Genomic DNA, 19060 nt, shown 5'->3' with positions numbered 1-19060 from the left:
TTCTGGAGACTTTGACCTCCCTAAGGACCTCTCCTTGCAGACCCCACCCTGACTGACTGCCCACTCACCTCCATCTCCACCCTCTGTTTCTCCTGAGCCCGTTTTCTTCTTATTGTAATCCCAGTTTGGGTGATTTTACCCCCTATATATGCCATAACCCAGTCCTCAAATAAACCTCTGTTTATTTGATTCTGTTTAAATGAGTATAGTAAACCAATAATATAAGAAACCATCACCTTCTTGGAAATATGATTGTTAGAAACACATGCTCATGCACACACGCGAGCACACGCACATGTGAGCACATGCACTCACATGCACACACAGGTCCTGATTCAACCCTGCTCCTAAGGAAGGATCTGGGTTTCTAAGGCAACTAGGTATGCTCTGCCAGTGAGAACAGATGACAGGTGACACCATAGACCCGAGCATGTCCCAGCAGAAAATGACACCAGAAAACAGAGGAGACCTCAGCTGCCTCCTGGCCCCTAACCCACTAAGACCACAGTCGGAGGCCCTGTCCTTATCTCTTCTCTCTCTTGACGTCTCCTGTGGAGACTCTGGGTTAGGGGAGGTGAGAGGTGGACCAGACAAGCAGCCAAGGAGGACAGTTGCAGTCAGGTGGCAGTGTGATGAGAGTGGCCTCCCAGACTCCACCTTCGCCTCCAGGAAGCCCTCCCACTGCACCTCACCACTAACCATGTTGCGCCAACACACCCCTGTTTCTTCCTCTCCTGGGCTTTGAGGTGCATCTGTTAAGAGTGCTCAGGAGCCCGCTATAGCCAACGGCTGATTTGGCTCTGATCGGCTGGATTTGGGCATCATGACTCAGCAGGCGCTGCTGGCCTTGCTGCTCACACTGGCCAGAGTCCTGCCTGGCCCCGTGGATGCCCAAGGTAAGCTTTCTCCCTCCCCATGGCAGCACTCCCACGGGGTATCTCACACACCTGCCTAGGGGACAGTCGGCCTGAGCTTGACTTCCCTGAGCTGTTGTCCTTGCCGCAGGGCCCTAGAGGAGTCTCGGCTCTATGGAAAAGCAGAGGGTTGGAGGGAAAAAAAGAAAAGAAAAGAAAAGAAAATCTACAATAAGAGTACGGAAGGCATTCAGTCTGTGAGGTGCTGTGTTTACACGCAGTCTTGTGTGCACAGGAAAATGGGTGGTGTGGGCTCCAGGCAGGGCAAACTGAAAGAGTGCGGGTCTCAAGAACGAGACAACGCGTGCCCCTTCCACCAAGCCACAGGCTCTGCATTCGTGGAAATGATGGGGAGCAGGGTGGGCTAAGCAAGGGGCGTTGGGAAAAGCCATCGAAGAGGAGCTGGGACAACGGTACTCACTTAAGAGAAAGAGAAAGGGTGGAGCCCAGAGCAGCCAAAGGGAAGGCAACAAAGCTGCAGACAGCCCACCCCAAAGCCCACGGACTGCTCAGGGTTTGGACACAGCTGCAGGGTTACCAGCACCTGCTCCAACGTCCCCAGGTACCTTGTCTGAAGGGCCCTGTTAGCCCTTCAGTGTGTGTGTGTGTGTGTGTGTGTGTGTGTGTGTGTGTGTGTGTGTGTGTGCAAGATGCTTGGGTATGCATGGGCGTGTATGAATGTGGGGTATGTAGAGTCTTTGAGAGATGTGTTTGAGTCACCATGTGCACTGTGAGGGGGGAAAGGTCTCTCTGCCACCTCAGTGGTAACAGTGGCTGGTGCCAGCTCGCTGGTAACAGTAGCTGGTCCTCTACAGAGATGCAACAGTCTCCCCCAGTTGTGATCGCCTCTGAGGGGGACTCCATCAACATCACCTGCTCTACAAGCCAGGACTTGGAAGGGATCTACCTGAAACAGACCTGGCCACGGGCTTTTGATGTGATTTACTTTGAAGACCAGGAGGAGCCCACAGTGGATAAGCACTTCTGGCGCCGAATTGCCTTCTCCGGCTCGCAGAGGCACCTGACCGTCACCGTGCGCCCCCTGCAGCTGGATGACGCTGGGGTCTACACCTGCAGTCCCGTGACCCGAGTCCCAATCTGCAGCTCATTCACCACCGTCGTGGTGAAAGATCGGGGTGTGTCCATCTGTGCGTGGTGAACGGTCGGGGTGTGTCCACTGCTGCTAGGAACCTTCTTTCCACTTGCTGGCACTGTCTGCTCAGAGCCTATCTCTTCCTGGAAGCCTCCTAGTTGCTGCCTCCCTGCTACCACCATATCTCCTCTCTGGCCTGAACCCCAAGCCTTTGGGGGGGGAGCCCCCCTACACACCTGCTGGAATTCTGTCCTACCAATGGCTCTTTTTGTTCCTCTTCCCAGAACAACTGTTCCAAGAAGCATACAGATCATCCCAGGGACCTAGGCTGACGTCAGTTTCCCTCACAGTGGCCCTTGCTGCCGGCTTCTTCCTCGCTGGGCTGGTCCTCGGGGCCATGTGCGTGCTAACGAAGTCACAGGTCAGTGTGAGCCTACAGCCCTTCTCACAGGCCAACAGAGGGAAAGAGAGAGAAGGCTCAAGGCCAGAGGTCTGCTCAGGGTGCACCTGGCAGAGCACCGAGGACGCAGAGAGCGGGGTGTGAGGTGTCACGCAGAGCCACTAAATGCAGCAGTGAAGCCTGGAGGTAGAGTGTGGGGCGTCTGGCCACGCCCCAAAGTGAGATAGCATGCCTGTGAACATGCACCTGTCTTTTCAGATCAAGAAACTGTGTGCCTCACGGGATATGGACTCACGGTGCGTGGTGTACGAGGACATGTCCTGTAACCACCGCAAGGTCGCATGCGCCCCCAACATGTACCAGTGAACCCCTCTGCCAGCTCCCCACGCCTTGTCTCAGTAGAGCTCATGGGGTCCTGCTGACCCACCCAGCGCAACTCCCCAGCGCCCTTCCTGTGCCCTCAAATGCCCCCTTGGGGCTTCCTCTGCAAGCTCCCCTCAGTCTGTCCCCCACCCTAGCCAGGTAGCCCTGGCTGTGCTAACTTCAGGACCAAAGCTTGTTGCGGGGGTGGGGGGGTGGGGGGGTTGGGGGGGATGGTTACTGCCTTGGAGCAACCTGGCCAGAAAAAAATAATAAATAAACAAGTGCAAAAATAAAGTACTTCCTTTGTTTGCTGGTTTGTTTTGTTTTGTTTTCCTTCTCTGACCATGGCTTTTCGTTTGTTTGTTTGTTTGTTTGTTTGTTTTGTTGTCCTTCTCTTTGTCCATGGCTTGTCCTCGACAGGCAGCTCCCTGCTGAAGAGGGCAGGTGTTCAGACTGTCGGACCTCCAGGGTTTTTGTGGCCAGTGTCTGTGAGAGCAGAAGAGGACAAAAGTGGGGGTGCGGGGAGCTCTCCTGCCCAGCCCCCTGGAGCCTCTGCACACTGACACCCCAATAAGGAGCATCTCGCCCACAAATGTGAAGAGGCAACAGCAGCAATCTCCCCCGTTCTAGAAGGCCACGTCCCTAAAGGCCTAGCCCTACTGGGTCCTCATTGGTGGCCCTCAGTGAAAACAGCAGACCCCCCCCCTTCTGTCTCAGAGGCCCCTGCTGGGGACTGACACATGAAGCCACAACAACACCATCCTACCATGGGCTGGGGGCTGGGGGGACGGGCAGCCCAGCTCGCAGCGTTCCACCTGGGGCCAGGAACACTCTCCCGTGTGTGGGGAGGGAAGCTAAAGTGCTTGTGCTCAACAGATACATGGCGGGCCCCTCTGTCCCCAGCCACCATGCACCACTGACCCCTGGGATAGCTGAAGGCATCAAAAAGTACCGGAACAGGGGCCTGGAGAGATGGCTCAGTGGTTAAGAGCACTGACTGCTCTTCCAGAGGTCCTGAGTTCAATTCCCAGCAACCACATGGTGGCTCACAACCATCTATAATGTGATCTGATGCATACTGTATACATAATAAATACATCTTTAAAAACAAAACAAAAAACAAGGACCAGAACAAACTCACCATTTTGTGCTGGCCTCCATTTGTCTCCTGCCCTTCTGTCCCATCCCTGTGGCAATAGTGACAACAGAGCCTGAAACAGCCATGTAGGGCACTGGGGTTGGCAGCGCCCGGCCGGCTGTGTAGACAGATGCCTGGGCAAGAGCAATGGGGACATCCTGGGTCCCATGTGGTTAAACCCCCATGGGGTAGCAGAGGCCTCTGTTGAGAAGCCCTGGCAAGTCTTGTCTCCTCTCACTTGCTGCCCGAAGTCCCATCTGGCCGGGCCACAGTCCTGTGTCTAGGTAACCTCCTAGACAGCGTCACCAACTTCACTCAGGAAAACGTGGTGCATTTTCAACCTTGAACGAGGCCTCTAAGACATGAGACCTCCCTCTAAACCCAAACTCAGGCCTTCTGTCCTCCTTGCAGGCCTGGAAGGGCTAACCTAGCTCCCAGGCCTGCTCTATCCCAAACATCTCAGGACTGAATAATGCCTCCACTGGCTGGCACTCCCTCAGGCCTTATGGGCAGGCCTTTGCTCAGCTGGGGGTCATCCACAAAGAGTCCTGGCTAAGAGAACTTGACTAAGATGGCCACAAATGTAGAGGCCACCAGCGAGCCCTCAGCCTGTGCCTGACCACCAGTGTAAGCCACAGAGACAAAGTTAGTGTTGTCAGCCGCAGGCTTAAAAAAACATCCCAAGTAAGAACAAACGACAGAGACCCACACACTGCAGGGAGATGTTTTTTGTTTGGTTGGTTTGGTTTTTTCGAGTCAGGGTTTCTCTGTGTAGCCATGGCTGTCCTGGACTTACTTTATAGACCAGGCTGGCCTCGAACTCACAGCATTCCACCAGCCTCTGCCTCCATAGTGCTGGGATTAAAGGTGTGTGCCACCATGCCTGGCTGTAGGGAGATGTTTAATGAGCGAACTCAGGTCAGGAGCCAATATATTTAATTTATAAGATGACTTGGTCATGAATAGGAAGTTCTCTAACATTTGAGTTAGAGAATACGCCAAAACGAGTTTGTGCCCAGCAGTGCCCAGCTCTCCCTTCTCCTTCACAGTGGCTCTGCAGCGTCTGCCATCACCCATGCCCCCTCTGTGTCAGCCCCGACTCCTCAGCGATGTCTGCAGGCCACCAACCCTCTGCAGCCCTGGGAGACACCGTAATGTCCACCACCGAGAGCCTGGATGGCTCCTGATGAATCCTTTACACTGAGCACCACCAGCAGGATCCGAGCAGTGACCAGGAAAAGCAAAGGAACGCAGGTGTGGGGGTGCTGCAGGTGTAGGAGTGCTGCAGGTGTGGGGGTGCTGCAGGTGTAGGAGTGCTGCAGGTGTGGGGGTGCTGCAGGTGTGGGGGTGCTGCAGGTGTGGGGTTGATACAGGTGTGGGGGTGCTGCAGGTGTAGGAGTGCTGCAGGTATGGGGGTGCTGCAGGTGTGGGGTGCTGCAGGTGTGGGGGTGCTGCAGGTGTGGGGTGCTGCAGGTGTGGGGGTGCTGCAGGTATGGAGTGCTGCAGGTGTGGGGGTGCTGCAGGTGTGGGGTGCTGCAGGTGTGGGGGTGCTGCAGGTGTGGGGTGCTGCAGGTGTGGGGTGCTGCAGGTGTGGGGTGCTGCAGGTATGGGGTGCTGCAAGTGTGGGGTGCTGCAGGTGTGGGGTTGATACAGGTGTGGGGGTGCTGCAGGTGTAGGAGTGCTGCGGGTGTGAGGGTGCTGCAGGTGTCGGGTGCTGCAGGTGTGGGGTGCTGCAGGCATGGGGTGCTGCAGGTGTGGGGTGCTGCAGGTGTGGGGTGCTGCAGGTGTGGGGTGCTGCAGGCGTGGGGTGCTGCAGGCATGGGGTGCTGCAGGTGTGGGGGTGCTGCAGGTGTGGGGTGCTGCAGGCGTGGGGTGCTGCAGGTGTAGGAGTGCTGCGGGTGTGAGAGTGCTGCAGGTGTCGGGTGCTGCAGGTGTGGGGTGCTGCAGATGTGGGGTGCTGCAGGTGTGGGGGTGCTACAGGCATGGGGTTCTGCAGGTATGGGGGTGATACAGGTGTGGGGTGCTGCAGGTATAGGAGTGCTGCAGGTGTGAGGGTGCTGCAGGTGTGGGGTGCTGCAGGTGTGGGGTGCTGCAGGTGTGGGGGTGCTGCAGGCATGGGGTGCTGCAGGTGTGGGGGTGATACAGGTGTGGGGGTGCTGCAGGTATAGGAGTGCTGCTGGTATGAGGGTGCTGCAGGTGTGGGGTGCTGCAGGTGTGGGGGTGATACAGGTGTGGGGGTGCTGCAGGTGTGGGGTGCTGCAGGTGTGGGGGTGCTGCAGATGTGGGGGTGCTGCAGATGTGAGGGTGCTACATGTGTGGGGTGCTGCAGGTGTGGGGTGCTGCAGGTGTGGGGTGCTGCAAGTGTGGGGGTGCTGCAGGCATGGGGGTGCTGCAGGCATGTGGTGCTGCAGGTGTGGGGGTGCTGCAGATGTGAGGGTGCTACATGTGTGGGGTGCTCCAGGTGTGGGGGTGCTGTAGGTGTGGGGTGCTGCAGGAGTGGGGGTGCTGCAGATGTGGGGGTGCTGCAGGCATGTGATGCTGCAGGTGTGGGGGTGCTGCAGGTGTGGGGGTGATACAGGTGTGGGGTTCTGCAGGTGTGGGGTGCTGTAGGTGTGGGGTGCTGCAGGTGTGGGGTGCTGCAGGTGTGGGGTGCTACATGTGTGGGGTGCTGCAGGTGTGGGGTGCTGTAGGTGTGGGGTGCTGCAGGTGTGGGGTGCTGCAGGTGTGGGGTGCTGCAGGTGTGGGGTGCTGCAGGTGTGGGGTGCTGCAGGTGTGGGGGTGCTGCAGGTGTGGGGGTGCTGCAGGTGTGAGGGTGCTGCAGGTGTGGGGTGCTGCAGGTGTGGGGTGCTGCAGGTGTGGGGTGCTGCAGGTGTGGGGTGCTGCAGGTGTGGGGTGCTGCAGGTGTGGGGGTGCTGGGCAATAGGCTGAGCACACCTGACATTCAGTGAGAATGACTGGTGCTGATAAACACCCGTCACCCTCAAGATGTAATCTATACACCATCCCCTCCCATCCTGCAAAGCTGCCATCTTGGCTGTGGTGCCCTGAGCAGAACAGAAGTCTTGTTCAAGCACAAGCCTCCTTATACCAAAGGAGAGCGACGGGACAGCACCCACAAGGCCAGTTCCTGTCCTCTCCGCCTCCTTGAAGGAAGTGGGACTCGGCCAAGGGCAGATGCAGGCCTTACCAGCAGGGCCTTGTCCACTCCACAAAGAAGCCTTATGATGAGCCCTTTCGCCTCATCTCCCACTGTGAATTAGGGGGGGTGGGGTCTACTTCTCTTCAAGTGCTGGTTTGATGGCCAGCACCTGGCACCAACTAAGCTGTCCCAGACCCCCACTCCCATCACAGAGAAGTGACCCTACTCTGGTTTCCCCTCTCATTTCAGAAGTAACTTCCTGAAAGATAAGCAGACAGCCCGCAAGCCCTTGTCATCCAAAACATGGCTTGCTAGACCCCACCCAGCAACAGCAGGCATGGCTCCGCACTGCTGACTCCCCAGGGCCCCCTCCTCACAGCTCTTGCTCTTCCTGAGCACTCTATGTTGAGGGTTCTGTTCCCCGGGGCCCTTCCTTCCCATGAGCCCTTCCACGGTCACGGCTGAGCTCCGCACAGTCCTCCTCTCTGGTCACACCACACAGGAAGGAGTCCTTCTCCTGCGTCCCTCCCCGCCAGCCTCTTCCTGAGCACCACGAAGTGCTATGCGGTAATGTTCCGGACCATTCCTCTAGCGCAGTAGCATGTGCTTGGTCTTAGACCCGGTCCCTGACTGTGCTAATTTCAATGGAGACATTTGCGGTTTGGGACTCAGCCAAGGACAGAGTCAAGTGTACATCGGTGCCACCTGGTGTTTGCTAAGCCTTATTTCTGGCCCTTGGGCCTTTGTGCAGACGTCTGGGACAAGGCGGTAGTTGGATGCCATGAGGATCAACCAAGATGCCGCGTGCAACACCTCCACAGAGCATACACTCTCAGCCACTCAGGCTTGGACAGACAGGGGAGCTAGACTACATGGGGGGAAAACGTGAGGAGAAGCCCCACCTGCAAGGCTCCCTCCTCATACACAGCCTCAGCCTTAAGGGCTCTCAGCACAGAGGGAGCCACGGGACCATACCCCAATGGCCTCTTCCTCCCTTCCTCCAAGCCTGAAGGCATCAGTGAATCTGTTTTGTTAATATGATGCTCTGATGCGAGGGCCTGGCCAAGGGGTAGCAGCCAATGGGGAGTACAGAGAGGAAAGATCCACAGCAAGCAGAGAGTTCCTGTGGGGCAAGACCTCAACCTAAGGCAGCTTGGGAGAGCACTGCCTGTTTACAGCCTATGAGAACAGCAGAGCCGTGAGGAGGGTCCAGACCCAGATGGCGCCAGGCTCTTCAAGTGTAGGCATAAAGTTAATGTGAAGGAGAAAGGAACATGTTTTTTTGTTTTGTTTTGTTTTTGTTGTTGTTTTTTATGATCCCAAGAATGGGACGGGGAATGGATTCGTGAGAGAACAGGTGATGCTAATCTAGAAAACAAACCACCTTGTGCGGGAGCTTGACTGTGGCCGGCTGAGGAAAACCCGTGACCAAAACCCGAGCCCAGACTCTGGGGGGATATATATAGGAGCCCTTGGCAGGAGGCATGGCGGTGGCTCTGGAAACTGGAGATAGTTTTAGCTGTTCACTGCTTCGCCATGCTCCCAGAGAGAACTCGGAAGGCTTCAGGGCTCTGGGCTCCTGCTGAGGCTCTGGTTCCGGTTGAGACAGGTTCCAGAAGAAATCCTGCTGACTACGCCAGGAGAATTGTTCCCTGGAACTGATAACCTTAAGGTTTCATTATTGTGTTCTTTAATCTCCGTTTCCTTTTGTTTAGGTTAGTTGGGTTATAACTGAAGTACTCTCGGTTAATAAGTTCGTAATAAAATATAATTGTTAAGAAAACTGAGCATAGGCTGGAGAGATGGCTCGGAGGTTAAGAGCACCGGCTGCTCTTCCAAAGGTCCTGAGTTCAATTCCCAGCAACCACATGGTGGCTCACAACCATCTGTAATGTGATCTGGTGCCCTCTTCTGGTGAGCAGGTGTAATGCAGGCAGAGCACTGTATACATATAATAAATCTTTAAAAGAAAGAAAGAAAGAAAATTGAGCTTACTTATTGTGTAGTTTAAATTCTGAAGACTGTGTGAGCTCTGCTCCCCAACTGTCCCCTGATATGCCAATAAAGCAGCTTACACAATAAAATAGAGATAAGAGATCAGTGTTCGCTTTTGCTTCAAAAGAATAAAAGACCAAAGAAAGCAAGTGCAGCATCTATCTACACAACAACGTAGAGCTGGTATTCTGCGTTATAGCAATACAGCAGGGGCGGGGGCAGGTGCAGGTAGAGACCAAGGGAAGAGAGTGTTAGACGCGCCTCATGTCAGAAAGACGAAACAGATGAAATCACACTGTAAAAACAAAATATACCCGTCTTCTCTTAAAACCAGGAAAAACACCTGTAAAAATTTCAACAATACATCGTCTATAGGACAAAATACATTAAGCAAGATATAACAGGTGTGAGATTTGCAGAACTAATATTGTGAAGATGGTTCACTCCCTATCTGGCTAGGGATGATGTGGCAGATGGGAGCACTTCCCGGGTTGTCCAGAGGACCTGAGTTTGACTCCCAGAACCTACTTAGATCGGGTGGCTTACAACCACCTGTTACCCCAGTTGCATGGGATCTAACGCTGTCTTCTGGCCTCTGCACACACATGGCACACACATGGCACACACATGGCACACACATGGCACACACTCACACAGACATATTCATATATATACATATTTTTATAACTCTCAATTCACTGTCCATCAAAATTCCAAAGATATAGTCTTTACAGAAATGGAAAAAAATTGTATTGAAATAGAAAATACCACGAATAACCAACACAATCTACATAAGGAGCAGAGCCAAAAATATTCCATTACTTGACCTCAAATTATACTACAAAATCATACTGACAGAACAGCATGGTGCTGACACAATAGTCATGCAGAACACAATAGAAACCCCAGAAATCAGTCCACTCAGCTATGGGCTGCTACTATTTGACGAAAGTGTCCAAAACACACTGGAGCAGGGATACGCTAGTCAATAAACGGTGCTGGCAAAGCAAGCTATCCTCCTGCAGACGAGTAATCGTAGACCCGTATTTCTCACCCTGTATTAAAAAAAAATTTAACTCAAAGTGCATCAAAAAACCTAACTTAAAATCTTAAGCATTTGCAAAAAAGAAAATGCAGGGGAAGAAATACTTCAAGATTGATATGGCAATGATTTTTGTTTGTTTGTTTTTTGTTTTTTTAAGGGAAAGGTCTCACTCTGTAGCCCTGGTTGGCCTGGAACTTGCTATGCAGACCAGGCTAGCCTCCAGCTCGCACAGCTCTACCCGCCTCAGCCTTGCTAGAGCCAGGATAATGATGTGCCTGGCTTAGGCAGGAATTTCTGCACAGGACCCCAATAGCACAGGAAATTGTCTCCGTGGGATTACATGAGCCCCCGAATCTTCTGTACAGCAAAAGAAAACATCAACAGAATAAACGGTCTGCAGAATGGTAGGGTTGTTCCAGCTGTATTTCAGATGAAGAGCTAGTATCTAGCCTATAACAGGAAGTACAAAAAGTAAGCACCAAAAACCAAAAAACAAAACAAACAAAAAAGCCAGGCGTGGTGGCGCACGCCTTTAATCCCAGCACCCGGGAGGCAGAGGCAGGTGGATGGCTGTGAGTTCGAGGCCAGCTTGGTCTACAAAGTGAGTCCAGGACAGCCAAGGCTACACAGAGAGACCTTGTCTCGGAAAAAAAAAAAAAAGAAAGAAAAGAAACTATGATACTACACAGGGTCCATAGAGGGAAAATAGAGGCTTGAAAGGAGAGGGTTGAGTTTAAAAAAACACATAAAATAGGAGAGTGGAAGGAGGAGTACTGGGGTAGGGGAGCACAGGGCGGGTGGGGGAGCACAGGGCGGGTGGGGGAGCACAGGGCGGGTGGGGGAGCACAGGGCGGGTGGGGGAGCACAGGGCGGGTGGGGGAGCACAGGGCGGGTGGGGGAGCACAGGGCGGGTGGGGGAGCACAGGGCGGGTAGGGGAGCACAGGGCGGGTGGGGGAGCACAGGGCGGGTGGGGGAGCACAGGGCACAGGGCGGGTGGGGGAGCACAGGGCGGTTAGGGGAGCACAGGGCGGGTGGGGGAGCACAGGGCGGGTGGGGGAGCACAGGGCGGGTAGGGGAGCACAGGGCGGGTGGGGGAGCACAGGGCGGGTGGGGGAGCACAGGGCACAGGGCGGGTGGGGGAGCACAGGGCGGGTGGGGGAGCACAGGGCGGGTGGGGGAGCACAGGGCGGGTGGGGGAGCACAGGGCGGGTAGGGGAGCACAGGGCGGGTGGGGGAGCACAGGGCGGGTAGGGGAGCACAGGGCGGGTGGGGGAGCACAGGGCACAGGGCGGGTAGGGGAGCACAGGGCGGGTGGGGGAGCACAGGGCGGGTGGGGGAGCACAGGGCACAGGGCGGGTGGGGGAGCACAGGGCGGGTGGGGGAGCACAGGGCACAGGGCGGGTGGGGGAGCACAGGGCCGGTGGGGGAGCACAGGGCGGGTGGGGGAGCACAGTGAGGGTGGGGGAGCACAGGGCACAGGGCGGGTGGGGGAGCACAGGGCGGGTGGGGGAGCACAGGGCAGGTGGGGGAGCACAGGGCACAGGGCGGGTAGGGGAGCACAGGACGGGTAGGGGAGCACAGGGCGGGTGGGGGAGCACAGGGTGGGTGGGGGAGCACAGTGAGGTTAGGAGAGCACAGTGTGGATGGGGGCCGGGAGACAGCAGAAAACATGGGAGAACCAACCAAGTCAGCTATGTGTGAAAATGCTATATAGAAACGTGGTGCTTTGCATATGGTTAAAACATACGAAGTTCAATGATATAGTCACTATGAAAACATGTGACCTGAAAACACAAAATTTGCCAGCTGAGGGTATTGTAGCCACAGACAGAAATAGATAAACCAATAGTTTTAAGCAGAGATTTCACCGAGTAAGGTGAGGAGGAGAGTAAGCCGGTCAAAGTCAGTATGTGTGTAAGGGAGGGTGACCTTGCACTCCTGAGTCGGCTTCAGCGTCCAGAGTGCTGGCATTATAAGCGTGTGCCACCACGTCTGGCTTTGGGGAGAGTTCAAGCCCCCTACGGATCCAGTTCACAGAACCAGTCAACATGGAGTGCCACGTTCATGCAGACACTATCACCAGAGTAGGTGAAACTGTGTTTTAATTACAACTTGCATCATCAGGCCCCGGTCGGTGAGAAACAGGATGAGGCCCAGGAGCCCAGTGTCCCTCGCGCAGCTCATGAACTTGCAGAAAGTGTCAGAGCTCTTTGCTGTAGATGCACACAAAGGCAAGTGCACTCCAGCACACGTGAGTCAAGTGTGACTATCTTGGTTTTCTTACAAGGGGAAAAAACAAGAAACCACAGAGCAGGAGAGTGGCTACGATAAGGCAGGTGACCGCTGCTGCCTTCACGTCTGAGGAGGCCCTGAGGCCTGCGCACCTCTCTTTAAAGTTTTAGCCTGGCCTCTGTCTGGACCCAACCTGAAGGCCTGTGCCAAAACCTGGCTCTGCTCCACTCCCCACCCCCACCACCCCCACCACCACCACCCCCACCACCACCCCCCACCACCACCCCACCCCTGCACCCCCAGGAAGGACTCCAGCCTCCCCAGCCTTTCTCCCACCTGGGCCGCAGCTCAGAATAGAGGACCCTGGAGTGTGCCTTGAAGGAAGCCGCTCCTGATCCATCCTAGGCTCTTCCCTCTGGTGCTGATGAACCCCTCTCGGTGTGAGCCCATCCCCTGCTCTCTTCCCGGCCTTCCCAGCACTCTGTGGTCTTCAATTTGCTGCTCCTCCAGGTGGCGCAGAGACCCGTGAGAAAATTAAAGGGTATCAGGGTATTAAAAAGGAAGATGAGCCAGTCGTGGTGGCACACACCTTCAATCCCAGCACTCAGGAGGCAGAGGCAGGTGGATCGCTGTGAGTTTGAAGCCAGCCTGGTCTACAAAGTGAGTCCAGGACAGCTAAGGCTACACAGAGAAACCCTGTCTCGGAAAAAAAAAAAAGTGATCGATGCCCACAGACCTGTCATCCCAGATAAGGGATCCCAGAAGTCTGAGGCAGGAGGATCAGAAATCCAAGGCTGACTTGGTCTGCAGAATAAGTGCAAGGCTAGCCTGAGGATACAGCCTAGTGATAGAGCTTGCATAGCGTGTATGTGTGAGGCCCACTGGTTTAATCGCCCATGCAATCAATGAATAAATGAATGCTGAGCTGGTTCCGTGGGCAAAAGCACTTACCACCAAGCCTGATAGCCTAAGTTCAATCCTCAGGTCCCACACGGTGGAGGGGGAGAGCAGACTTTTTTTTTTTTAAGATTTAGTTATTATGTGTACAGTGTTCTTCCTGCATGTACACCTGCATGCCAGAAGAAGGCATTAAATCACATGACAGATGGCTGTGAGCCACATGTGGTCACTGGGAATTGAACTCAGGACCTCTGGAAAAGCAGCCATCTCTCCTGAGGACAGACTTCTTAAGCCCTCCTCTGACCTCCTCACACAGACTGTGGCACAAACACACCTACACGCCCCCCCAAGTGCTCAGTAAATAATATTCAATTAAACGGGGGAGGCTGGACAGATGGCTCAGCAGCTAAGAGCACTTCCTTGCTCAGAGGACCTGAGCTCGGATCCCAGAACCCACGTTTGGGTAGCTCACAACTGCCTATAGCTTCATCTCCAGATGATCTGATGGCCTCTTCTGGACTGGGGTGTGTGTGTGTGTGTGTGTGTGTGTGTGTGTGTGTGTGTGTGTGTTGGGGGGGGTGGAGTGCGGGGTGGGGAGAGTGGGGGCTGGGGGGATGAAGCTTACACAGACCCACATGTGTGCATTAAAGTAAAAATTTTAAATATATAAAATACTTTAAAGAGCATTTCTATATTTTTGGGAGTAATATTGGCTGCACAATCATTGTGAGGAATGCTGTGCAACATATAAAGGAGAGGACAGCTGGGTGGCGGTGGCCCCTTTAATCCCAGCCCTTGGGAGGCAGAGGCAGGTGGAGCTCTATGAGTTCGAGGCCAGCCTGGTCTACATAGAGAGTTCCAGAACATCCAGATGTAGTTCAGGTTGCCTCCGAACTCATATTAATCCTCTTGCTGAGATTACAAGCTTGCACCACAAAAGCCTGCTGAAGATTACTCAGAATCATACCCCCAAACAGAGCCACATTTTGCTCGTATGTATTCGCCCAGTCAGCAAACACCCACAGTGAAGTAGACCGTCCCTGCAAGCCAGCACTCGGGAGGCAGAGGCAGAAGGCTTAGGACTCAAAGGCACGTGCAGCTACATCGTGAGTTCAAGACTAGGCTGTGCTACGCGTTTAGAATCAAAAGGAAACTATAATGTGAATGTTTGTATGCATCTTAGATTCGCATGTGTGCGGGTACATAGGGAAGTCACAGGTCAACCTCAGGTGTCTCGCGCTCTCTCTACAGCCACTGTCTTGTCCTCCTTGGCTCCTCTGGGCTCCTGGGAGGCTTGCTCTGGTGGACAGGACAGACAGACCAGACTAAGAGGGGTGTAGGGGTCAGCGTCAGCGCCCCTAGGCCTCTCTCTCTCTCTCTCTCTCTCTCTCTGAACCAAACTTTATTGTGCATTCTAAGCCTCGTGCATTCAGTGTAGAAGGGGGTGTCAAAGCTGAGCCAAAAGATTAAAAGGCAGCAAAAAGCACGGTGAGAAGGAAGGGCTGGGGACCAGAAGTCTCGAGGGGGGAGGACCAGAAAGGGGGCCAGAAGGAGGCACAAGGCGACCTCCCACCTGGGAACCCAGGGTGTTTAAACCCTGGGGGTTGTAAAAGAGGAGGAGGTCCCAGGAGCCGGCTTATCCTGGCAGCAGCCCTCCGTAAGCCAGAGCTGGCTTTGAAGGTTTTCATCAAAGCAGAACCAGGTCTGTGACACCTCTCACCAGAGGGGATTTAGGGGCTGCTGAGATCAAAAGGGAACCCCCCACCCCCAACGTGTTAGACCGGCTTCCCGGAGAGGGGTGGACTTCTCACTGTCTCGTTTGCTTTCTGAATAAAGTCCTCTCCTTTTTTCTTTCTTTTTTTTAAAAATATTATATGAGGTGTATTAAGTGAGCATGGGGGAGAAGGAAGGGGGGGAGGGGTACCCAGGCCGGGGCTCAGCGTTAGGCTAGGCTGGCTGCCCATCGAGCTGTGGATAGATGCTGTTTCTACCTTTCAGCTATTGGCCACCGTGCCCGGAGTTTTTTGGAGCGGGAGTTGAGGCAGGGTCTCTCTGGAGCCCTGTCTGTCCTTGAACTCACTCTGTAAAACCAGGCTGACATCAAACTCACACAGGTGAATCTGGACGCATCCAAACATTCACGTTATGATTTTCTTTTGATCCTAAATGAGTAGCCCAGCCTAGTCTTGAACTCACGATGTAGCTGCAAGTGACAGCCGGCCTCTGCCTCCTGAGTCCTGGGATCAAAGGCATGAGCCACCACCATCCAGGATTCATGCTGGATTTTGTTTGTTTATTTGTTTTGGTTTTTTGTTGTTGTTTGTTGTTGTTGTTGTTGTTTTAGTTTTTCAAGATAGAGTTTCTCTGTATAAAAGCCCTGGATGTCCTGGACTCGCTTTGTAGACCAGGCTGTCCTCGAACTTAGAGATCTGCCTGCCTCTGCCTCCCAAGTGCTGGGATTAAAAGTGTGTGCCATCACGCCCAGCTTCGTGCTGGATTTTTGTGTGGGTTCTGGGGACAAAACTCAAGTCCTTGTGATTATGTGTGTGTGTGTGTGTGTGTGTGTGTGTGTGTGTGTGTGTGTGTGTGTACACCAAGCCTTTCCCAAGAACGCCACAATCCTGACTCATTGCACACAGCCAACTCCCACTCTGACCCTCCGTCATTTACCTCCGAAGGGCACCAGTGATCCTGAACTCACACCTGGGTCTCGAGTGAGAGCCCAAGGAGGCTGCAGTGACAAAACACTCAGAGGACATGAGAAAGGGAGGGAGGAAGAAAGGAACATTCCTGACCTTGGGACCAGGCTTAGGTCTCTCCAAAACTGAGAGTCAAGCATTTTAGCACAACTAAGTAAAATCACAGTCACAGTGACGACTGTCCACAAGGACTGTGTTCTTTTCTTGAGAGATTTTTTTTCAAACAAAAACATTAAAATAAGGGCTAGAGAGATGGCTCAGTGGTTAAGAGGACTCGCTGCTCTTGCACAGGACCTGGGTTCAGTTCCTGCATCTCACCCCTCTGTGACTCCAGTTCCAGGGGACCCGATGACCTCCTCCCACCTTCCCAGACACCAGGCACACAGGCGGCACATGAACAAGCAGGCAGAGCAAAACAGTCATGCTCATAAAATGCACAAGCCCTTTTTTAAAATGTTAACGTGTCAGTGACTTGCGCTGAAGGTCAACATGTCTGTGGTCTTTGGGTTTAAGACACTCATCTGTAGACTGGTACCTTTCTGAGAATTTCACATCGAGCCTGTTTACTGTTGCAAGACACCTTGAGGTTTGCTTCCTCTGCATTCCCCTGAGCTGCTTTCTTTCTCAGCACCCTGTATCTCCTGTATGGTGCACCTCGTGGTCCACTGACAGGCTCACTTAGTAAAGTCTCTTAGACAAAAGCAAATGTTCTTAATTGTCAATCTTTTGGCCAGTGTAACTTCAAAGTCATATATGTGGCCATTGTCAAAACACTAAAAGGTGACTCGGTTTTTATAAATTTTTTAAATATTTATTTATTTATTATGTGTACAGCGCTCTGCCTCATGTACCCCTGCAGGCCAGAAGAGGGCACCAGATCTAGTTAAAGATGGTTGTGAGCCACCATGTGGTTGCTGGGAATTGAACTCAGGACCTTTGGAAGAGCAGTCAGTGTTCTTAACCTCTGAGCCATCTCTCCAGCCTGTGACTCATTTTTAAAGAGTTGTTTGTCTTTTATTTTGGAGCACTGGATGCTCTTCCAGTGAACCCAGGGCCAATTTCAGCTCCTACATGGATAACAGCCAATAAAATTTTATTTTAAATGTATGCTTGTTGTTTTGCCCGCATGTACATCTGTGCAACGTGTGTGTGCAGTACCCACAAAGGCAGGGAAAAAAGTGTTAGTTCCCCTGGAACTGGAGTTGTGAGCTGCCATGTGAGTGCTGGGAATCAAACCTGGGTCCTCTGGTGTTCTTAACCTCTCTCCGGCCCTTCATAGTTTCCCTCTGCCTCCCTTCCCGCTCCACATCCCCACTTGTCTCAGGGTCTCACTTTGTAGCTCTGGCTGGGTTCAAACTTTGTAGACCAGGCTGGACTCAGTTTCGCAGACACCTGCCTGCCTCTGCCTCCTGAGAACTGGAACTAAAGGCATGTGCCGCCACACCTGACTCAAATGCTATTCAGTACTCTTTTTTCAGTTTTTTGAGACAGGGTTTCTCTCTGTGTGGCCTTGGCCGTCCTGGAGTCACTATTGTAGACCAGGCCGGCCTCAGACTCACAGCGATCCGCCTGCCTCTGCCTCCTGAGTGCTGGGATTAAAGGCGTGCGCCACCACCACCTGGCTGCTATCCACTTTTTGGTTTTGTTTTGTTTTGTTTTCTTCGAGGCAGGGTTTCTCTGTGTAGCCTATTCTTTATTAAGAATTTTATGCCTGCAGGGCATGATGGCACACACCCAGCACTCGGGAGGCAGAGGCAGGTAGATCACTGTGAGTTCAAGGCCAGCCTGGTCTACAAAGTGAGTCCAGGACAGCCAAGGCTACACAGTGAGACCCTTTCTTGAAAAACTGAAAAGAAAAGAAAAAAAAGAAAGAAAGAAAAAAGAATTTTATGCCCACACTGGAATATGTACAAATTCTCCCCACACCTCTCTTTCCAAGTTAAAAAGCAAACAAACTTGTTTTTTAAGAAAAGGTTGGGGCTGTAGCTCAACAATAGAGTGCTTGCTTTGCACGCACAAAGCCCCAGGCTCAATCCCCAAGGCTGGAAAGGAAAAAAAAAAAAGGAAGGAAGGAAAGAAAAGAAGCAGGGAAGGAAGGAAGGAAGGAAGCAGGAACTGAAGGAAGGAAGGAAGGAAGCTTTTCCTGAGAGAGTGGGCACAGCAGCACACACCTGCAATCTCAGCACCTAAGCGGTAGATGCCGGAGGGTCAGGAGTTCAAGGCTAGTCTCGGGCATGTCATAAGTTTGAGATCGGCTTGGGCTCATGACTGACACCATATGGGACCCAGTGAATGACCTTAGTCCAAAACCATGTCCTCACAAGATTAGTCTTTTTTTTTTTTCTCTCTCTCTCTCTGTATATATGTGTGTATGTGTATATGTGCAGGTTAGAGGTCAACATTGTATAGCCTTTTTTTTTTTCCCCAAGACAGGGTTGTCTGTGTAGCCCTGGCTGTCCTGGCTCAGTCTGTAGATCAGGCTGGCCTTGAGCTCATGAAAATACTCTTGCCTCTGCCTCCCCGGTGCTAGGCTTAAAGGTGTGCGCCACCATACCCGGCAGCATCGGGTCTGCTGCTCTGTCACTCACCACTTCATATTTTGAGACAAGATCCTTCATTAAACCTGGAACTCGCAGATCTGGCTAGACTGGCTGGCCAGCAAACCCACAGACCCTCTTGTCCTTGCCTCTTTAGCAGTGAGATACTCAGTTCTTCGTGTTTATGCCACAGCAAGCATTTTGCTGACTGGGCCACCTCCCAGCTACTTTTTTGTTTGTTTACTTATTTGTTTGCTTGTTTGGTTTGGTTTTTCAAGACAGGGTTTCACTATGTTATCTTGGCTGTCCTGGACTCGCTTTGTAGACCAGGCTGGCCTCAAACTCACAGCGATCCCCCTGCCTCGGCCTCCCTAGTACTGGGATTAAAGGCATGCGCCACCACACCCGGCTGTTTGTTTGTTTTTTGAGACAGGGACTCATGTGGCTCAGGCTGGCCTTGAACTCCTGACCCTTCTGCTTCCATGAAACAAATCCTGGGGTTATAATCATGTGTCACCACACCCGGCTTTCATTTTTGTTTTATTTTTTACTTTTGCATGCGTGGGTGTTCTGCCTGCATGTACCTAAGCACCATTTGTGTGCC

At 53.1% G+C, this 19060-nt stretch overlaps 1 protein-coding gene across 1 annotated transcript; it reads left to right on the top strand.

Moving 5' to 3' along the window:
* The first annotated feature begins 714 nt into the window (after window positions 1-714).
* On the top strand, window positions 715-2973 carry CD7 (CD7 molecule). The gene is made up of 4 exons (XM_084750297.1): window positions 715-896; window positions 1730-2050; window positions 2292-2428; window positions 2666-2973. The coding sequence occupies exons 1-4, from the start codon at window positions 824-826 to the stop codon at window positions 2771-2773; spliced, it is 639 nt and encodes a 212-aa protein (XP_084606423.1). The 5' UTR covers window positions 715-823; the 3' UTR covers window positions 2774-2973.
* The last annotated feature ends 16087 nt before the right edge of the window (window positions 2974-19060 follow it).

The sequence above is a fragment of the Acomys minous genome, assembly GCF_964271855.1.
Source record: "Acomys minous genome assembly, chromosome: 12".
Classification (NCBI taxonomy): domain Eukaryota; kingdom Metazoa; phylum Chordata; class Mammalia; order Rodentia; family Muridae; genus Acomys; species Acomys minous.
Note: the sequence above shows the minus strand (reverse complement) of the source record. Positions and strands in the feature narration are given on the sequence as shown.